At 45.3% G+C, this 19,493-nt stretch overlaps 1 protein-coding gene across 2 annotated transcripts in view; it reads right to left on the bottom strand.

Annotated features, from left to right (window-relative positions):
* Nucleotides 1-19,493, bottom strand: part of SEC62 (SEC62 homolog, preprotein translocation factor) — a 670,644-nt gene that overhangs the window by 286,146 nt on the left and 365,005 nt on the right. For both annotated transcript variants that reach the window (XM_069618540.1, XM_069618541.1), the window contains one exon: nucleotides 2,457-2,549. In XM_069618540.1, coding sequence (XP_069474641.1) covers nucleotides 2,457-2,549 — 93 coding nt within the window. The remainder of the gene's footprint in view (nucleotides 1-2,456; nucleotides 2,550-19,493) is intronic.

Below are 19,493 nucleotides of genomic sequence, written 5' to 3'. Positions count from 1 at the left end.
TTTGTCTAGCTTCTCATGTAACATTTTTATGTTACCCTTTCCTCACTGAATGGCTGGTGGCAGTGGTTTACTTTTTACTACTATTATGGGATTTTACCGCGGGCTGCGTTGGCATCCACGGTAAAGCACCCATGGGTGCCATTTTTGTCAAAATGGACCCAAGCCGCCTTTTTTCGCCATTTTTGTGGAAAGGTCCTTCTTGAGATTTACTCTGCGCGCCAAACCAGGTTTGGTCCCTTTGTTCATTTTGCCTTTAACGGGATTCACAAGTGAAGCCCGCCTCTGGTTCCAGGGTGTCTGATGGGGACAGGAAGCAAGGGAGGTGCCCGAAACTCCCTGTGATTAGTCTCCTAGGAGACAGGAATGCTCGCTTAAGGTGATTGGCCGGCTGGCTGTCCAGCAAGGACAGCCCCCCTGCTGGGTGACTGACAGCTAGGCTGGAATGAATGGGAGCAAGCTGCATAAAAGGTGAAGCTTTTTGGCTTGGAATGCAGAGTCGACCACTGGATGAAGGAATCCGAAGAAGAACTTGGAGAGGACGCCTTCTGCAACTCCTGGACCGTTGGTTTGCCCGGTGAAGCCCTGCTGCTGTGCTGAAACTCCAAATTCATATGGACCGAGAAGTCCCTGCAAAAAAGACTTCTCCTTTTGAGTTGGTGGAACCAATCAACTCCAAAGTAAGCCACCTGGACATCCTCTCAATGCTGGTCGAGTCTCTACTGCAGTCTCTGCTCGAACCAGATAGCCAGAGAGTGGAACACCAGTTTGTGTGCGTTGCTTTTAAGCTGGCCAAGAGCTCCAGGAGGATCCTCCGGACTCCCAGAAAGCAGGAATGACCGAGCCTGAGCCCCCTCAAAAGAGTGCAGGACCCCAGATGCAAGGAAAGTCCATCTCGACAGCCAGAACCGCAGTGTTGCTATTTGCGGTAGACGCAAGGAGCTGAAACACTGAACAGCCAATTGTTTGAAGTTCGCCGGTTGCGAGCGGTGACCCTCCCATTGCAGTGCACGGGTCCTCAGAAGTTCTCCCTCTTCTCCCCACGGCTGAGTCCCAGAAACAGAGATCTGCAGAGCTGCACAGGAACAGAAGTCATCTGCTGCACTTTTGTTTCTTCAACCTAAAGGTACTATACAAGCCTAAGAGGACTTACCTCTTGTTGTGTAGCCATTTGTCCTCATTCGTGACTTGCTGGGTTGCATGTGCAGAGTTGATATCAGCTTCATTACCTGACAGGCCTAATCCGCTTATGGCCCTACTTTGATTTTCTTCTATTCTACCAAGACTTTTTAAACACTGGAAAAGACTTTCCACTTAGCTACAAGAAGTGCTTCAGTACATCTTGACTTTTGCTAACTTAACATTGGCTGGCCTGGCTCCCTGAATGACTCTTCTCTCGTCTGCTTATGTGTTTTGCCTTCCTTTCAGGAAAGGGTTAACTAACTTTACATTGGGGGGCTTGTATTGAAAAGTACTTAGCTACTTAAGAATACTTGCTTTATTCTGAACTCTCTTCTCTTTAACACTACTCCCAAGACTATTCTAAATGCAACAGTGATATATTAATGCCAACAGCACCCTAGCTATTGAAGTCACCTGAGGGTGTAGGTAGTGCCTGTATGCCATCCCAAATGGGTAAATGCTGATTTAGATAACTAAGAGTGTGTATTTTTGGAGTTTATTTTGTGTTGCTTTATATTGCTCCCTTCTGAAGAAGGCTTACTATAACTGACTGGTAAATAAATTAATAATTGTTTACTCAAGAAACCTTGTGTATGAGAGTTTATTTGAATACTTGTCACTGTGAACCTCTGTGTAACTCCCCTACAGCTCACATTGACCCCTCTTGAGCTAAGCCTGGCTGCTCAACACGCTACCAACCTATATAGAGCAGACTTATACCAAAGGTTGGGTTTCTATTGCCAGGAGGTCAGGGTTGTTGTAGTGCACCCAAAGGGTACTGCATACAATTTTGCCTAACAACATGGATGCAAAGTGGCAGCCATCGGATTAAATGTATGAAGAGATGGAGTTCATTTTAATCTTGCTCCAAATTTAGAGTGTAGAATTCAATATTCAAATTTTATGGATTAATCGGACAAAGGAGCAGAATTGAGTGATTGGACAGTTAGAAAATTGTAACAAAACACAAGCACAAAATACAGATTTATAACTGGGTTTTTGTTATCTATATTGTTTGTACCATTATTTGCACATGGTGGCACACGCCGATAAAGATAGTGACGCTTGTAACGTGAGAAGGAAAAAAACTCCCCACACCAGACTAACAAAAAGACATGCAATTAAACGTTTTCTGAAAATAATTATTCAGCAATTCTGTAGGTAGCTGACAACCAAAAACGTATTGAATATTGTACTAGGAAAATGAGGTGTTTGCAATTACAACAGCTAAAGTGGACTAAAATATATGATATTTAAAGACTTTAAAGATAACGTACCTCGTTGCCATCCAAGAAAACCTGCTCCTCATGTGGTTCGAGTTTAAATTTCCGCTTAGTCTCCTTTTTCTTGGGTGTCCCGGGGGTTTCATCCTGCGACCAAAATGTAAAATGGGTAAAAAACGTAACTTTTTTAAGGCAATCAAAGCATAGTGAAAGCAAAGAAACATAACGTTTCATAGCAAAATAGAATACATATAATGTATGAAAACGGAAAAACTGACCCAATTAAGGAAAATATAAACGTATGCAGTTGAAAAGGGTCAATAACACACTTGGTGTAATATCTAAGAAAATAAATACCAAGTAAGTACAGAAAAGTGTAAAGACTAATTTAAATGTACCGCACAACATTTTCTGGCAATGAAACACAACTACAGTATCTATTTTCAAGCTTTAAAGTGCCCTGCCCCAGCAGTAGAATAGAAGACACCTGTATCGTCTGTACGGAGAAAGGTGCATTTTGTACAGTGCGCGGGAAAAGTCTTCTATAAGGCATATTTTGACATATGTGACACTCCATAATGGTATGCTTGTCAGTAACTCAGGCAATGCAGACAGACTGGTTATCCCATTTTGAATTTTTACTATCACAAGAGCCAGACATTCAAAAAAGTGCAACCATAGCAACTAAAACGTGAACAAGGAAAAGAACAAGTTACTTACCCCTGATAACTTTCTATTGACTGGATGTTCCTCCCATGTATTACTCATCTTTGATATTGGTATCTTGCCAGCTTTGCTGCTTCTGAAAAATATTTCTCAGCAGAGGGCGCTGTGCACGATGTTGTGGCGTTGATGTCCCTCGAGGGTCGCTGTGGAGAGTAATGTCATCAGTAATATAAATAGCTTGTGCAGTGCCCGTTGGCTTCAGTTCTGTTTTTTCAGTTCCATAAATTGAGGAACTAACCAGGAATACTCAGACCGCAAGCTCTCAAGTAACGCAGAGCGTGAAACACGTAAATTGTACGGTGGGGTAGGCTAGGAGGGGTGATGAGGAATACGTGGGCGGAATATCCAGTCGAAAGAACGTAACCAGGGGCAAGTACCTTGTTCTTTGAATGGATTGTGTCCTCCCACGTATTCCTTATCTTTGATAGACTCCCAAAGCAGTGACAATTTGGAGGAGGGAGTACTATTTAAATTAATCGTGAATGTAATGAAGGACTGCCTTAACAAAAAGACCTCCTTGAGTGGAAGAGGAGTCCAAGCAATAATGCTAAACAAATGTATGAATGGACAACCATGTCGCCGCAGAGCAGATATCAATTATCGGGACACCCCTTTGCCATGCCCCTCGTGGAATGAGCACGAAGCCCTTTCGGCGGGTCTTTGCCCGCTAACCTGTAGCATTCGCTAATAGCCAGTGTAATTCACCGGGATATGGTTTGTTTAGTTACTGCAAGCCCCAATTTAGGCCTGGTGTATCCCCACAAAGAGGTTATCATCATGGCGATACTCTGCCATTTTTGCAATATAAAAGCATTAAAGCCCTTTTTGGATCCAACCTATGCAGCCTTCCCTCCTTCTTACCTAAATGAGGGTGGAGGATAGAAAGATGGAAGTGTTCGCTTCTGCGACGGATGGAAGTCAGACTACTTTCGGCAGGAATTATGGTTTTACTCTGAGGACTATCCCTCATGAAATGTAGTATAAGGATGCTTGCATGAAAGAGCCTGCAACTCACTTACCCTGCGGGCTGATGTTAATGCCACAAGAAGTGCAGTTTTCAGAGTTAAGAGCCTTAACGGGAAGGAATGTAAAGGCTCGAAAGAGGTACAAGTTAGAAATGTTAACACAAGGTTTAAATCCCAAGCCGGACATGAAATGGGACTGGAGGGTACACATTAGTGAGTCCCTTCAGAAATGGAACAATTAGAAGTATTTTGAAATAGGAGACCTCTTCAGAGGAGCGCTTAAAAATAGAAAGCGCCGCCAGGTATTCTTTTATGGTTCTAATCTGGAGCCCCAGATTAGCCAGATGCAACAGAAAAGAAAGCACCATAGGAGTGCCACACTGAAAAGGGTTCACATTCTTGTCCTTGCACCAGTTACTGAACTTATTCCAACGACACCGGACAAGGATTTTGTTGCTGGCCTTCTGACTGAAAGCAAAATTTCCATTACGTCATCCGGAAGGTCCCAATCCTTGTATCTCAGCCTCTCAGAAACCATGCGTGAAGGCTGAGTGTCTTGACCTCCGGATGGAGAACCCAACCTCCCTCTTGTGAGAGAAGATCCTCCCTTTGTGAAGACTTATTGGAGGGCAGATGGACATGTCCAGTAGGTCCGGGTACCACGTCCTCCTGGCACAGGTTGGGGCAATTAGGATCATGTGTTTCCGAACTTTCCCAACCTCATGATCACGTGAGGAATGACGGGGACTGGAGGAAGCGCATACAAGAGTGGAAATTCCCAGTCCACCACGAACGTGTCTCCTAGAAATTCCCTTGAGCAGTACAGATCGCACTTCCGGTTAGTACCGGTCGCAAACAGTTCCACTTGAGGGATTCCCCAAAGAGTGAAGATCTCTTGAATGACTTCCTGAGCTAGTTCCCACATGTGGGAGACTGTGCTCTGCCTGCTCAGACCGTCCGACGCCGTGTTCTGCTCTCCAGCTAGGTGAACTGCAGATAGAGAGATTCCTTCTTGTATAGCCCAGAACCAGAGCTGCATTGCCTCTCTGCACACTGGTAGTGACCCTGCACCACCTCTATTGTTGAGGTAGTACATGGCACATGTGTTGTACGTCATTATCAGGAAAAAAGATTCCCCGTATAGAGGTCAGGAAGGCCTTCAGTGCTAGCCTGATTGCCCCCAGCTCCAAAAGGTTGATGTGTAGTTTGGACTCCGATGGAGACCAATGACCACCGATTGTCAGCTCGTTGGTGTGGCCTCACCACCCCGTAAGTGAGGCGTCCGTCACTACCGTTAGCTCCGAACATGGGTGCCAAAAAGATTCTCCCTTAAGAATGTTGTAGTTGCAAGCCCACCAAAGAAGATCTTGAGTAATCCTGCTAGGAACGTGCAGTTGATCCGCCATAATCCCTGACAATTGGGACCATTGAATCCCAAGAGCCCATTGAGGGGATCTCATCCTCAATCGGGGATCTGGCACCAGGAAAATGCAGGTTGCCATGAGACCAAGCAACCTCAGAAAATCGAAGGCCGGAAGATGCTGGCCATTCTGGAATTTTGGTATCATCTGCTGAATGTGTTGAGCTCTCATCTCGGGATGTGAGGCTTTCACTGAGGAAGTATCCAAGACTGCTCCAATGAATTGGAGTCTTTGAAATGGTTGGAATGGTATCATATGGGACTTCTTGTAATTGAGGGAGAAGCCCAATCTGTGTAGGGAGTGGTAGGTGATACTGAGATGTTCCCGGGCTTGCTTGTGTGAACGAGTCCTGATCAGCCAATCGGCCCGTAGGGGTAGGCGCAAATCCCCTCCCTCGCCTGAGACTTGCTGCCACTACCGCCATAAGTTTGGTGAAAACCCTCGGAGCGGAGGTCAGCTCTAATGGCAGAACTCAAAACTGATCATGAGAATTGCCTACCGCAGGTACTGCCTGTGCTTGAGATGGATTGGCACATGAAAGTAAGCACCCTGAAGGTCCAATGATACCAACCAGTCTTGGAGTTGGAGAGCCTGACGGATCTGAGAAAGGTTAACCACCTTGAACTTATCCTTCCTGAGGAACTTGTGCAAGTTTCTTAAGTCCAAGATGGGTCTCAATCCTCTGTCCTTTTTGGGAATGAGAAAGTAGGGGGAATACCAACCCTTGCTCCTCTCTGCTACAGGTACATGTTCTATTGCACCTTTCTCTAGCAGGGTTAAAATTTCCTGCACAAGGAGCGGATCTGGAATTTTGACAGAGTTGGTTCCCGGCAGATGATCTTGAGGCCTTTTTTGAAAAGGAAGGCAGCAACCTTGGGCTACTGTTTCCAGTGCCCAAGCATCTGAAGTATTGCCCCGCCATTCGTTCAGATGCTGAGAGATTCTGCCTCCCACCGAGGTCTTGTGGGTCAAGGCCTCAGAGTGGCTTAGAGGTGGCTGCAGCAGCGGCTGAGGGTAAGGATGCTGCTGCTGGGGCTGATTTAGCACCCCTTCCTCGTCCACCACAAGGGAATCTTCTTTGCCCCCTTTGTCCGGCCTGTCCTCTTCCTCTGTCAACTGAGGAATAGAAGCGAAAAGAACGACCCCTCCAGGAAGATGAGTCAGAGTAGGGGTGTTGAGGTTGTCTAATGGAGGCGCTAACGGACTTAGCTGCCGTCTTGAAGGTCTGCAGCTTCTCCAGACTCTCGCCCGCCTTGCTGCCGAACAACCTAGAGCCATCGAAGGGCATGTTGAGCAGTCTGGCTTGCACACCCAGTGCAAACTCTGACTTTCTCCACCACGCAAACCTGCGCAGTACGTTGCTTGCAGCCATCGATCTGCTGATGCTGTCAGAAGTATCCAATCCTGATTGGAGACACTCTCCCATCGCCTACTTACCATCCTTAACTATATTCAAGAAGCCGTCCCTTTCTTCACCTTCCGGGATGTTATCAGCCGCCTTGGCAATACAGTCCCACAGGCTATAAAAAATCTAGCTAAGGTACATGTAATGTTAGTAGACTTCAAGTCCATACTGCCTGATGAGATCTTGCGAGCCCATGCATCAACTTCCTTGTCGTCTCTATCCGGGGGGATAGAGGGATAGGCAGATTGGTTGAAGTAGCAGCCTGTAATACTAAACTCTCTGGCGAAGGATCTTTAGTGAGATAGTCTGGATCGCTGCTAGAGGGTCTATACTGCCTAGAGAAGTTCCTGTTCAAAGCAGGCCCAGATTCTGGAGCTTCCCAATTGGCCACAACCTTCCTCTGACCGGCCTTGTGGAAGGGTAAGATCGGGTCCTTCTGAGGTCCCTGATCTAGAATGTCCATCATGTCATCCTGCTCATATGCCAGGGAAGACCTACTCGACCCCATATACTCGGTGTCTCTGTTCATCAGGTTTCTGTAACCTGAATCAGCATGCTCCGACGGGTCAGGCCTGCCAAACTCCAATTCTGGAGAAGTATCAAGTGCACTAGCAGACTACAGGGAGTCACAGAGGTCCTTCATTCTTGATTCTGGATTATTGAGCTCTTCAGGAAAATTTTTAGTGCCAATCTGCACCCCCAAATGATGAAGTCTCCTCACCAGAAGTACGTTCCTTTCCTCTTCATCCATGAAGGACATCGTCTTCATAAAGTATTTTTTCGGTACTGCCTTAAAGGTTTTTTCCTGAACCGTTATGGGCTTCAATGAGATCGAAGATTCCGTCGACAGTGTCCAAGACGGCTTCGAAAAAGGGGGTTGATTTGCTAGAAATCGCCCTCGACTTCGGTGATGGCATTGACACAATCATCAAAGGTCTCAACGATTTAAACTTTTTCGATGGTATCAGGGATGGACTAGATTTCCAAGTCGATACCTTCAATGCCTTTTCGTCAGGTCGAGTCTCTCGAACAGCCGGCTTACTCTGTTTTGCTGAAGTAGCCTTTATCTTCCCTGAGTCGAAGGAGCGACCGGGGCATGGCTCTTGCGTGATTCTTTTGAGGGGGTCGAGGCCACATTCTCAAAGATCTGCATCATTTCCACTCTGAAAGCATCCAATTTACTAGGGGAATCTGGCCTAGTCGGGCACCTGTTAACCTCCATGGAGGAGTCGGAGAAAGAAGAGGGAGACCTATGATGTCTCTTCTTTGCCTTCTTCGAAGAAGACAAAGATTGCCTTGATCGGCTTCCCGACCAAGACCTCTTAGACCATTTATGCGCAGTGGAATCTCTAGATTCCCTTGATTTCTTTTCCCTCTTCAAAGAAAACGTCAAAGCTTCCTTCGCCACTGCCAGTTTACCTCTGCGTTCCCGGATGGCTTTTTCCGTCATGCACTGACAGGATCCGCGGTCATCGGTACAGTGCCAGGAGTCCAGGCACCAAAGTCAGACGCAGTGAGGGTCGGTTATTGACATTTTTGCACCGCAGTTGTAAAAAATTGTAAATCCTGAGTTTGGGGTCGAAGGTGGTGAAGATGACATTTTTCGACAGAAAAACGAAGTGCACCGTTAATGCTCAAAGCGAAAGTTTTCGGAAAAACAGGACTGAAGCCAAAGGGCGCTGCCCAAGCTATTTATACTACTGATGACATCGACGCTCCACAGCGGCCCTCGAGGGACATCAACGCCACAACATCATGCACAGCACCCTCTGCCGAGAATTTTTATTCCCGAAGCAGCAAAGCTGTCGAGATACGAATATCAAATATGTGGAATATGTGGGAGGATACAATCCATTCAAAATGAGACTTGAGAACAAGTGGTTAAAGGAATCTCAAGCACCGATTGGCAGCTGGTGAATTTTATGAATGCAGGGGTAGAAAAGCATGAGGGGCTTTGCATAGTAAGTGAGCCAAACCATCCAAGGGGGTGGGTCCACAAAGATTTGTTTAAAAAAGTAATTGTGTTGAAATAGTGCATTTTACAGCACACTTAAAAATAAAATGGTTAGCGTCGTGCAAATTACAATCAGTTCTGTAGGGTAACATGAATATACCCAATAGATACCAGGTCAACAACAGCCTAAAAGAGCAATGTACAACATTGTCCTGATGTCTGCGCCCACAATATAGAACAGTACTGCCACTACTAAGCATACGTTCACTATTGCTCACGTTACAGATGATAGTACTACCAGTGCAAAACTATATTAATGCTGGCAGTGCACCAATATTTGGCAGCATGCTGCTGTAAGAACAGTTTCTTGCTGGCTGTGCCATATGCCAGGACTGCAGTGTGAAGATGTGATCATGCAGCCAGTGCCTGTATATGCCAGGATTGCCCTGAGATAACAATGCTAGGCACATCATTTAAACAGTTTCTGGTGACTGCCATTGACAACCTAAAACCCCCACCACAGAGCACACATCCCATACCCCCTTTCATTACAAAGTGCCGGTCCGTAAGCTGTGCAGATCTGAATGATCAACCCTTTTCATGTAACATTCCATTCATCTCAGTATGCATGACAACTTAGAATGCCTTACCAAAAATGTATGTCATTTTCAAATCCTTTCCTAGCTCTCGAGACACAGCAGTCATTTTACAGATGCCATTTCAAATTAAGTGCTGCAAAATGTTACATTTTGGGTGAAACAGCCAAGGAAATGTTTTAGTTGCTAGGGCACAGAAAGAAGTACTTTGTCCAACACCTGCCTTTTGGTGGCAAAAACAAATCCCTATGAACAATTCAGGGATATTGATTGCTCTTTTGTACACCTCAAACAGGGTATTGGACCTGCCTGTCATCTACAGTTACGATATCACACAGATCAAAGGACAGGTATACAGATTGGTTTTTTTTTTAACTTATTTCAATTTAAACTGTCGGTGTGTCCCCTTTCATTCACCATGGTAGGAAGAACACTCTGCCCCCTCTGTGGTGTAACGCCTATCTAAAAGGGGATAGAAGGAATCTCACCATACTACTACAATGTAGTGATTGTATAAAAACCATAAAAGCACAATCGGGAATGTATATCCCGTGTGTGTATATGACGGAGAGGACAGGCAGTTCACTTGGGAATTGCTTATAACTGGTAAAGTACCTATAGTTTTTTATTCATCCTCCGAGAGGTGTGCTTGTCCTTTCCATTCAATAGATTGCGTAAAACAATATAAATAAGAGGTTTTACCTCTCAAGAGCCGTGTTGGCCACGGTATTTAATGAGACAATGAGTTGTTGTTCATTAATTGCACAATCTCATAACATTTTCCATTGTATTACTCGAATCATAGTTAAAAACATGAGTTCAAATTAGACCTAGTGTCCTACCTAGTGTCCTATCTCATTAAGGCTCTGATCAGCTGTCATCAATATTATGTACATGTGTCTCTCTTAGTTCAGAGCCATCTGCAAAGAATACTTCTATTCTGAGATCTTGTAGAGGGTTTCCTGGCGCATGTTATCCGTGGACAAATTGAAACGCTCTAGGCCGCCAAGCTCTACTATTGTGGGCAAGGGTGCCACAGCTGCTGATCGCTCTGATGAAGCAGATCGGGGACCAGCGGAAGCTTGAGCGGCGGGCACACTGATAGATGCTGAAGCTCCGAAAACCAAAACCTGGCTGGCCGCCAAGGGGCTATGAACAGCAGGGAGCAATTCACCATGTTCCTTAGCTTGCAAAGCGGCCAATGGATCAGAAAAAGGGGCGGAAAAGCGTAGGCCTTCATGTTGTGCCATGGAATATCAAGAGCATCCCCCAGTGAGGAGGGCTCTGAGTCCGTTCCTGGAGGCATACAGGGGAAGCTTCCTGTTGTAGACCTTGCAAAGAGGTCCACTTCTGGAGTGCCCCAACAGCGAAAAATATCTGAGAGGATCTCCGTGTTCAGTTCCAACTCGTAGCTGACAATTGCTCGTCGGCTGAGGCCATCTGCAATAACATTCAGCTGGCCCGGGATGTGTACTGCTACAGCCAGATACCAAGCTCAATGGCCCATTCCCAAATCTGAATGGCAAGATCCACAAGAGGAGGAGACCTGGTACCCCCCTGCTTGTTGATATAGAACATGGACACTGCATTGTCCGTGCAGACACGGATCACCCTGTTGACAATGCCTGGTTTGAATGCTTTCAGCGCCAGGAATATCAGATAATTTATATGAAGCTGTCTGTCCTGTGGCGACCAAAGATCGAAAACCTGAAGATGATCCAGCGTCGCACCCCAACCCAGAAGGGAGGAATCCGTTGTGACAGTCAAAAGTGGGCAAGGGTCCTGAAAGGGAGCGCCCACCGACAGATTGCTGAGAGACGACCACCACAAGAGGTCCGCCCTCATGAAAGGTGGAACCAGTATCATTTTGGAATCTGGGTCCACTGCTTGAAGCCATGAGCTCCGAAGAGCCATCTGTGTCCGCCCCATCTTGAGACGAGCAAGAGGAAGATCCAGCACGCATGAAGCCATGAGGCCCAGAAGCCTCTGAAACCACCAGGCCGACATGCTCTCCAACTGCATAAACACCTGACACGTGGCCAACGGATCCGCCATTCTGTCCACAGTGAGGTACACTCTGCAAATCGATCGTGTTCCAACGAAAACCCAGGAAGATCAAGTACTAAGGAGCTGGAGGAGAGACTGAAGGTTGCTCAAGGCTTTCAGTGGGCAAGGACTGTGCAGCAGCCAATCGCCCAAATACGGATACACATGGATACCCTGTAGCCGAAGATAAGCTGCGATGACCGACATCATCTTCGTAAAGATATACGGTGCCGAGCTGCGACCAAACGGGAGCACACGAAAATGGAAATGCTCCTCCCCCATGGAAAACCGTAGGTATTTCTGATGCGGGCTCCAAATGAGGATATGGCATATAAGCATCCTGAAGGTCCACCACACTGAGCCAGTCACCCTTCTGTAGAGAGGACTTTATCTGACGGGGTGATCATCTTGAATTTCTCTTGGGGGAGAGAAAGGTTGAACTGGGAAAGGTCTAGGATGGTGCGCAGGCCAGCCTGGTTGGGTTTGGGTACCGTAAACAGACAGGAGTAGAAACCCTCTCCTCGCTCCCCTGGGAGAACGGGTTCCACCGCCTTGAAATCCAGGAGCTTCTAGACTTTGGCTCTGAGGGAGGGCGTCCCCGACTGCTGGAAGGGAGGATTGAAGGGTGGGATAGGGGGAAGAGACAATCGGAAGCCCGCCCGAGCAACGGACAAGACCCACCGAACCTCGGTGATGGTCTGCCATGCCTCCCAGTGAGACGCAAAGCGCCCTTCCACCGGGGTCTCGTGCGAGCGCCGAAAAACCTCCTTTAGTGGGTTTCTCAGTGGCGAGACCCCCAGATCCTGAGGAGGAGGAAGAGGACCGAGAGAAAAATTGGCCTCGCTGGTGACGCCGACGGGAGTTTCCAGCTGGAGGATCGACTCTACATGTCTTTCGATCCAGAAACCCCCAAAAACCAGAGGAGGAACAAGGCTGCAATGGCGTTCTCTGTGCCCTGAAAGGAGGTTTCACCAGAACTGACAGGCACTAGGCTGCCTGGGTGCTGTCCTTAGTCTTAGTCAGCTCTACATCCGTTGACGAATGGAACAGTTTTTTGCCGCAAAGGGCAGGTCCAGAACTTTATCCTTGGAAAACTATGTGGCATGAAGCCAAGCCTGACGAGGGGTGTCCACGCCAAGCTTGAGGCCCCGAGCCGAGGTGTCGAAATGATGCGCCGCAGCCTCAAGCATATCCTGCGCCAGGACTCTGGCATCTGACAAGCCAGCCTTAAAATCGTCCAGCTTGTCTGCAGGAATGAACTCCTCAAATTCCGACAGACCTTTTGACATTTTCATAGTCGCCCCCAGCTAATATGAGCTCTGAGCTCGCCTGGCGCAACTGCAGGGCCGTATTAGCAAAGATCTTCCTCCCCAAAGAGTCAAGCAGCTTGTCCTCTTTGGCCAGAACCTGAGCCGCCGCTGCAGACGACGCTGAAGCCGGCCTGGATTGTAGTGTGACAGCCGCTACCACTGTGGAGGAAGGGAGCGGGCAAGATGCTAAGGCTACCTCCTCCAAAGTATGAAGCCTAAAACGAGCGTCAATCTTTTTGTTAACGTGCAGTCCAGAGTGTGGCTTATCCCAGACCTTGCGGACCTCGGCCAAAACGTCTTTCTGGAAGAACAAGCCGGTGCACTCCTGAGGAGACAAGGTGAACGCCCCAGAAAGCACCCCTTCTTGCGGAGGAGGTGCCTCAGGTACTGGAACATCCAGAAAAGCCATAATGATCAGTACCCGGTCATGGAACGCCCTAACAGAGCGGGGCTGGTCATCGCCATCCTGATCCCCTTGCGTGTCATCCAACAGGGCCGGATCGACCTGCGTCACATCTGGCTCTGCCGAAGACTTTTCTATTGGAGAGAAGGGAGCGGCGGAAGGGCTGGAGGTGGGACAAACGGTAGAGGTGTAACAGCTGCTGGAACAACCGGTGCTACGACAGGAACCATCAGCACGGGATTCGGCACTGGAAGGCAGATTTCCTTAAAAAGACCTCTGAAATACTCCTTCATGGGGTCAGAGTGCATGAGCTTCTGACATTTTCCGAGAAAAGCATCCTCCGCCGAAGGCTTAGACACTGGGGCGGGCGGAGACCTCTCATGAGAGGAGTAGCTCCAGGGCCGCAAGGGAGAGGCCTGCCAAGAAGGGCCCTCTCCAGCCGGATTAACATAGATCAATGGCGCAGATGTCGCAGGAAGCGAGACCGTATGCGGTAATGGTATCCGAGCATTCCAGTCATAAACTGGATGAAACGGCGCACAAGGAAAACGATGTTCACCTGAAAAAATGCGCTCAGCACCCAACGCCAATGGCATAGGTGTAAGCGAAGAGTCCAAAATGGCTGGCATAGTTTGCGCGGGAACGGGCGCCATTTTGTCAGCGCCTGAGGAGAACTGCGTCACATGTGTGAGTGAGGCAGGGGTCTCCACAGATGGGTCAGGGGTCTTGACTTTAGCCTTGACACAACGAACCGCAGCAGAGCTGGTACTGTGTGGCCTAGGATGGTTCTGAAAGTGAAGTGAGTGGGCACCACTGGTATTAAATCCGCGTGTCTTTGGTATTCAAGATTAGTACATGAAAAAATCCTTTCGAACGATATATATCAAAACACTTGAAAAGGAGCGGGCTGTGACAAGTTTGGAGACACCCAAACTCAAAAAATCCATGTGAAGCAAGAGACCAAGTAAAATACCTAGTCACACAGCCGCTCTCTACGTTTCCCAACCTGGGTTGTGGTTTTTCAAAATTACTGACAGTTCAGCTTTAAAGTCAAAAATATACTCCAAATTTCAAAAATATAAACAAGAAGTTCTGTTTTTCAAAATAGTTTATATCAAAAAAATGATCTAAAAAAAAAAAGAGTGGTCACTAATATTTTCTTAGTGAGGAAGAGTTTGCCACAATTAATTCATCAGTCAGACCGAATTTGCCAATGCATTTCGGAAATACATTTCCTTCATCAAGGCCAGTCTAAAAATGATACATACATATTCATGAACAAAGGCAACAGTTCAAAACGGTGCATAATTGCATATTGGTGTCATACATCATCGTGGTAAAGTTAAAAACATACCATTCAGTTGAGGTTGCAGTAGTAGATGAGTAAGAAAGAGCAGAAAAAAGAAAAAATGGAAAAGGCCAATGAGTCACTATTGTATATAGGTAACAATCAGTTAAATGAACAAGAAAAGCCAGTTACCTGTTACAGGTAGGTAGAATGTTGCGTGTGGCGAACTAAAGTGTAGCGGCCATGTGGTGAACGAATCGAACTGCCTGACAGGAATCAGCGCAGTAAGGTAGCCTGCAATGCAATTGCTGGAAACAGAAGAAACCCGTTGTTGAAAGCGGTTCTCATCCGTATGTCATGATTATTTAAAAGGTGAGGGAAGTCTTACCGTACCTCGGTAATCATGACTACGGATGAGAACCGCTTTCAACAACGGGTTTCTTCTGTTTCCAGCAATTGCATTGCAGGCTATCTTACTGCACTGATTCCCGTCAGGCGGCTCCATCGTATTTTATGGTAAGACACACGAAAGGTCAGCAACACTATTAAAATCAATGGTTGACTGACCCCAGTGTGCAGCCTTTTAGCATAGGAAAGTAGTGAGCCAGGCTAGGGAGAGCACTAACATTTCCCCCTTTTTCCCTTCTTCCCCGGTTAGTCGATACACCAACGTCCAACCAGGGTTATCAGAAGGGACAGTTCGTCTTCTGGATAGGGACATCTAGCCAGCAATAAGGACTTAAGTGTCAGGTTTAATAACTTTTTAACAAGTTCCCTCTTGAGAGAAGCCAGGCTGCTCAGCCACACTAGCAACCTGTGTAGTACAGACTTATACCAAAGGTTGGGTTCCTATTGCCAAGAGGTCAAGGTTGCTGTAGTCTTTCAAAGGATACTGCACACAATCTTGCCTAACACTACAATTACAGTTGCTTTTCATTTTACAGTCGAACACAGACTAAGATAAGCAATAACTTTCTACATTAATTTAGGATTGCATCAGGCAGACCTAGGTCAGCTACACCTGCAGGACACTTTTTAAGAATGTCACATGGCTATTCTAGGCAGGTAAAACCTAAGGGGGTAATATGCTATTACAGTTGCTTTTCAGATCAATGGAACACAGACTAAGGTAAGCAATACCTCTCTAACTTATTTTAGGATGGCACACAGCTATTCAAGGTAAGCAAAACCTATAATACACTTACTGAGAATTGCACACCACGATTCAAGGTAAGTAAAACCTAAGGCAGAATTATTCTAGACAGGCTAAATAGCAGGTCAGGGAAAGCAAGACCCAGGTAGTGTGGGATATGTTGACCCATTCCAATGTGCCCCACTGCATCACTTTACAAATGGTGAAAGAAACAGCCCAAAATGAATGCGCTGACTCCTGTGCGTGTCAAAATCTGCAAAACTGTGTTTGTGTCACAACCAAGAAAAGGCTGCATACCATGCCACACACAGTCGGGGGTTGGGGGGGTTGAAAAACAGAGCCCTCACTGCAAGAGCATGCCAGTGGGCTCTGCCACGTTCAACATGTAGCAAAGCAGCAGAATTGTGCTGAAAACCAAAAATGCCTTTTAAAATGTTAGCTTTGCAACCTTCAAAAGTGCGGTTTTTGGCGCTAGATCCATTTATTTCCATTGAATCATTGAGATTAAAAGGGAACCTGGCCTCATTGACTGACAGCTTTATGAAATTTATCTAAGGAAAAAGCAGCCAGGAACATTTGTTTTCAGTTCCACAGAAAAAATGCAGCTAAAATTGCAACATGTAACAGAATCAGCTGTGCAGACAGAAACTCCAAACAAAGGCTGGATACATGTATCCAGACAGCAAACAATCCCAGCACTCAAGAGAAAAAATAATGCTAATTGAAATGTATAGGTGCTGCATTGGAAAATCGGATTTAAAAGAACTCTGTTGAATGTGTTTGTCCATGAAGAAAGTGCAAAATCGCCTATTTTGAAATCATGTTTTTGTTGAAAGGCCTAATTCTTTAAGAAATGTCAAAGGATTGCTAATGTAAAAATCCACCTATAAAATGTGTTAATTTTATATGTTTAAATGAAAGATGTGGTAAAACTTAAAGTAACCCAGTTTGAAGTTGATTGATTATTTTAAAAAAAAGATTCTGCTTTGACAGCCTTAGCATGGGAAAGGTTGACACTTCACTGCTGGCAGGAAAGGCTAATTGTTGTGGGGAGGCCTCACATACTCATGACAAAGGACCTCATCAGACTTTTGTCTGGGCCCCAGGCAAAGACAATGGCAGGCTTGAACACTCATCCCTCTCGGGGAGGGGCAGGATGTTGGGAGAGGCTTGTCATTGAAATTCAAAGGACTAGCCATTTGCTCAGACTTGGGAAGAAAGAAAAAAAAACTGACATGGATTTTGAATTTAAAATGCTTATTTGCCACTGAACTGCAAGACATTTAACTTGGCAGCAAAAATAAGTAAAGGAATGAAAAGTACGTACATTGAAATCTGAATTTATGATAGACATGTGAAGACTTGGTAGGATTTCTTACTGCGTAAGGAACTGAAGTTATGAAAAAGCACTAATTGTGCAGAAACTATTAATGCTGCAAATCTAATATTGTGTACCCATGTTCTAGGGGGGATTGCACATATATGTACCAAATTAGGAATTGTTAGGCCAAACCTTTATGATTAAAATTGCCAAAAATCCATCGAAACACAAGACCTGGTCCCATCGACTTGGGAGTTGGATGTAAATATAACCCACGAAATATGTAATGTATGTGTCCAATTTGATTAGAGGGCATAAGTATATAAATATGTATTTGTGGGAAAGTTAAATTTTGGTCCCAATAACTATGGGAGGTTTCCAAGTCACATCATAAAACATGACAACCCTTTCTGTCATCCAACCAGCAAAAAGTAAGGCGGAAACTGTGCCTTTGGCCAATCATAGCCTTGTGGGTGGGGTTGTAAGTCTGCCCCTACCATAAACTGAGTGATGTCATTTGGCATGATAAATAAGGGAACCTCACAACACACAAAGACACACTGATTGATCTCTATCTTTGTTCCTGATCCAGATTTCTTCCAAAGCCAAGGCCTCAGCATTGCTGAACTCTTTCAGCTAGGCCCAAATCCTGAAACCATCCCAAAACCAAAGGGAAGTCAATTGATCCAGTTTGGCTCGCTACCATTAAGGCTTGCCTGCTGAAACTCACCATCCCACTGATCTACAGTGTCCAGCAACCAGAAGGGCCAATCTAATCCAATCCAGTCCAGTGTGCAATCTGTTGACCAGAACCCCCCAGCTGACCTATCCCGCCAGAGGTGTCCTGCTGTTCTTAGAACAGAACCCGACGGTCCAAAATCTTAAAATAAAGTGGACTGTAAGTATCAATAGGAATCATAGTAAATCATACCAGATATTGCCTTACATTGTTCTATCCCAATCTATAACCTATCCCATCTTTAATTTAAGAACCTATGCTATTGTCAGAACCATTCTTGCAACCCTCTCTGTGATTCTTAGTGTTAGCGCCGATTTCCTATTTTTTGTTTTACTAGACCATAAGCCATTAGTTATTTTGAGTAACTAAACTAATTCCCATAAAGGAAAACGGGGTATCCGTCACATGAAGGGCTACAAGCGGCCGCGCGTAACTGTGGAGATTCACGGGTGGCAATCTCTTTTTCTTAGCCATTAATCTAGTTTAAGTAAAATCAACCTGTCATTTTAAAACCGATTTTCCGCTGTTCTCTGTTCTATTTTTCTAAAAACACCTCTCATTCAAACTTGCATAACTTCCTCAATTTGATAGCTAGCGACTTAATTTCAACTCTGACTTAAGCCCAAGACCTTTAGCTACATCCACGCCCAAGAACCGCACCCGAAAACAGTGTATTTGACCCGTTTTTCTTAAAAATCGCATAGTGACATTTAGGCGGGAATTCGCATTTTTGCAAAGTTTTACATATGTGATTTCCCATCTCATCTATTGATTCAAAGTGTGTACTGTTGCTCATATTATAGCTTATGTTTGTTAGGATCTTTTCAGTGTTGCTCCCACAGAGATTTATATCAATTTAAGGACTTTTTGCACACTTTTCATTGTTTTTCTTGCCCATTTTCAAATGTCATTTTAAAAGTGTAAACATTCCAAAATGTTTTCTCTCTTATTTGGAGAGGGACGATTGTATTCAACCCTGTACACTGTTCTAGATTCCTAAACACCTGCTGCTTACTTACATCTGTGTAGAATTGCTTATTTGTGAGTTGAGAAATTTGCAGGGGGAAATCTTAACTTAAGCGCTATCTTTTCAACAAGCCAAAACTGTTCTTTTCTCTGTGTTTTCTATTCTGTGTGCTAAAAAGTGAATTCAACTGCCTTACCTACTTTCTTATTTGTATTGTCACCACATTGGTGATTGCTGCCCCATATATTAAAACATATGTTTGATTTGAATTTTAAATAAATAAATATTACCTTTACCAACCAGCCTGATTCCTGGTCCATTGTGACCTGGGGGTATTTTGAGAAGGGGTGTGATATGAGTGGTATATCACTCAGAATATTGAACCTATAGACACAATAAATAAGTATTTCATTTGTGCATTGCATGCTAGGCTGAGACCCGGATGTATTGCCTGATTGAAATCCTTAACAGTGGTATATTTATATACTAATATTCTGAAAGAAATAGTTAAGTGAAGCCAAAAGCATTACTTTTGGGAAAGAGGCATAACCAATTCACAGGTGAGTAAAATAACCTTACATATACTTTTCAGAAGGGCAGAACACATTCAAGTTAAGTACGAATCTTTGTAACTGCTCACTCAGAGTGGCAGTTATCAACCAACTCTTTCACAAGTACTTTTAAATACTTGTTATTCTTTTGAAGGCAGAATCCTTTTTTATCCAGTCCTTCCCTAGTCTATTGCATGAGTCCTCTCAGAGGCAGAAGAGGGACCTTAGTAGTATAGAAGCAAGCTG

The sequence above is a fragment of the Ambystoma mexicanum genome, chromosome 10 (assembly GCF_040938575.1).
Source record: "Ambystoma mexicanum isolate Mex_15411 chromosome 10, UKY_AmexF1_1, whole genome shotgun sequence".
NCBI classification, from domain to species: Eukaryota; Metazoa; Chordata; class Amphibia; order Caudata; family Ambystomatidae; genus Ambystoma; species Ambystoma mexicanum.
This window is presented reverse-complemented; position numbering and strand designations above follow the sequence as displayed.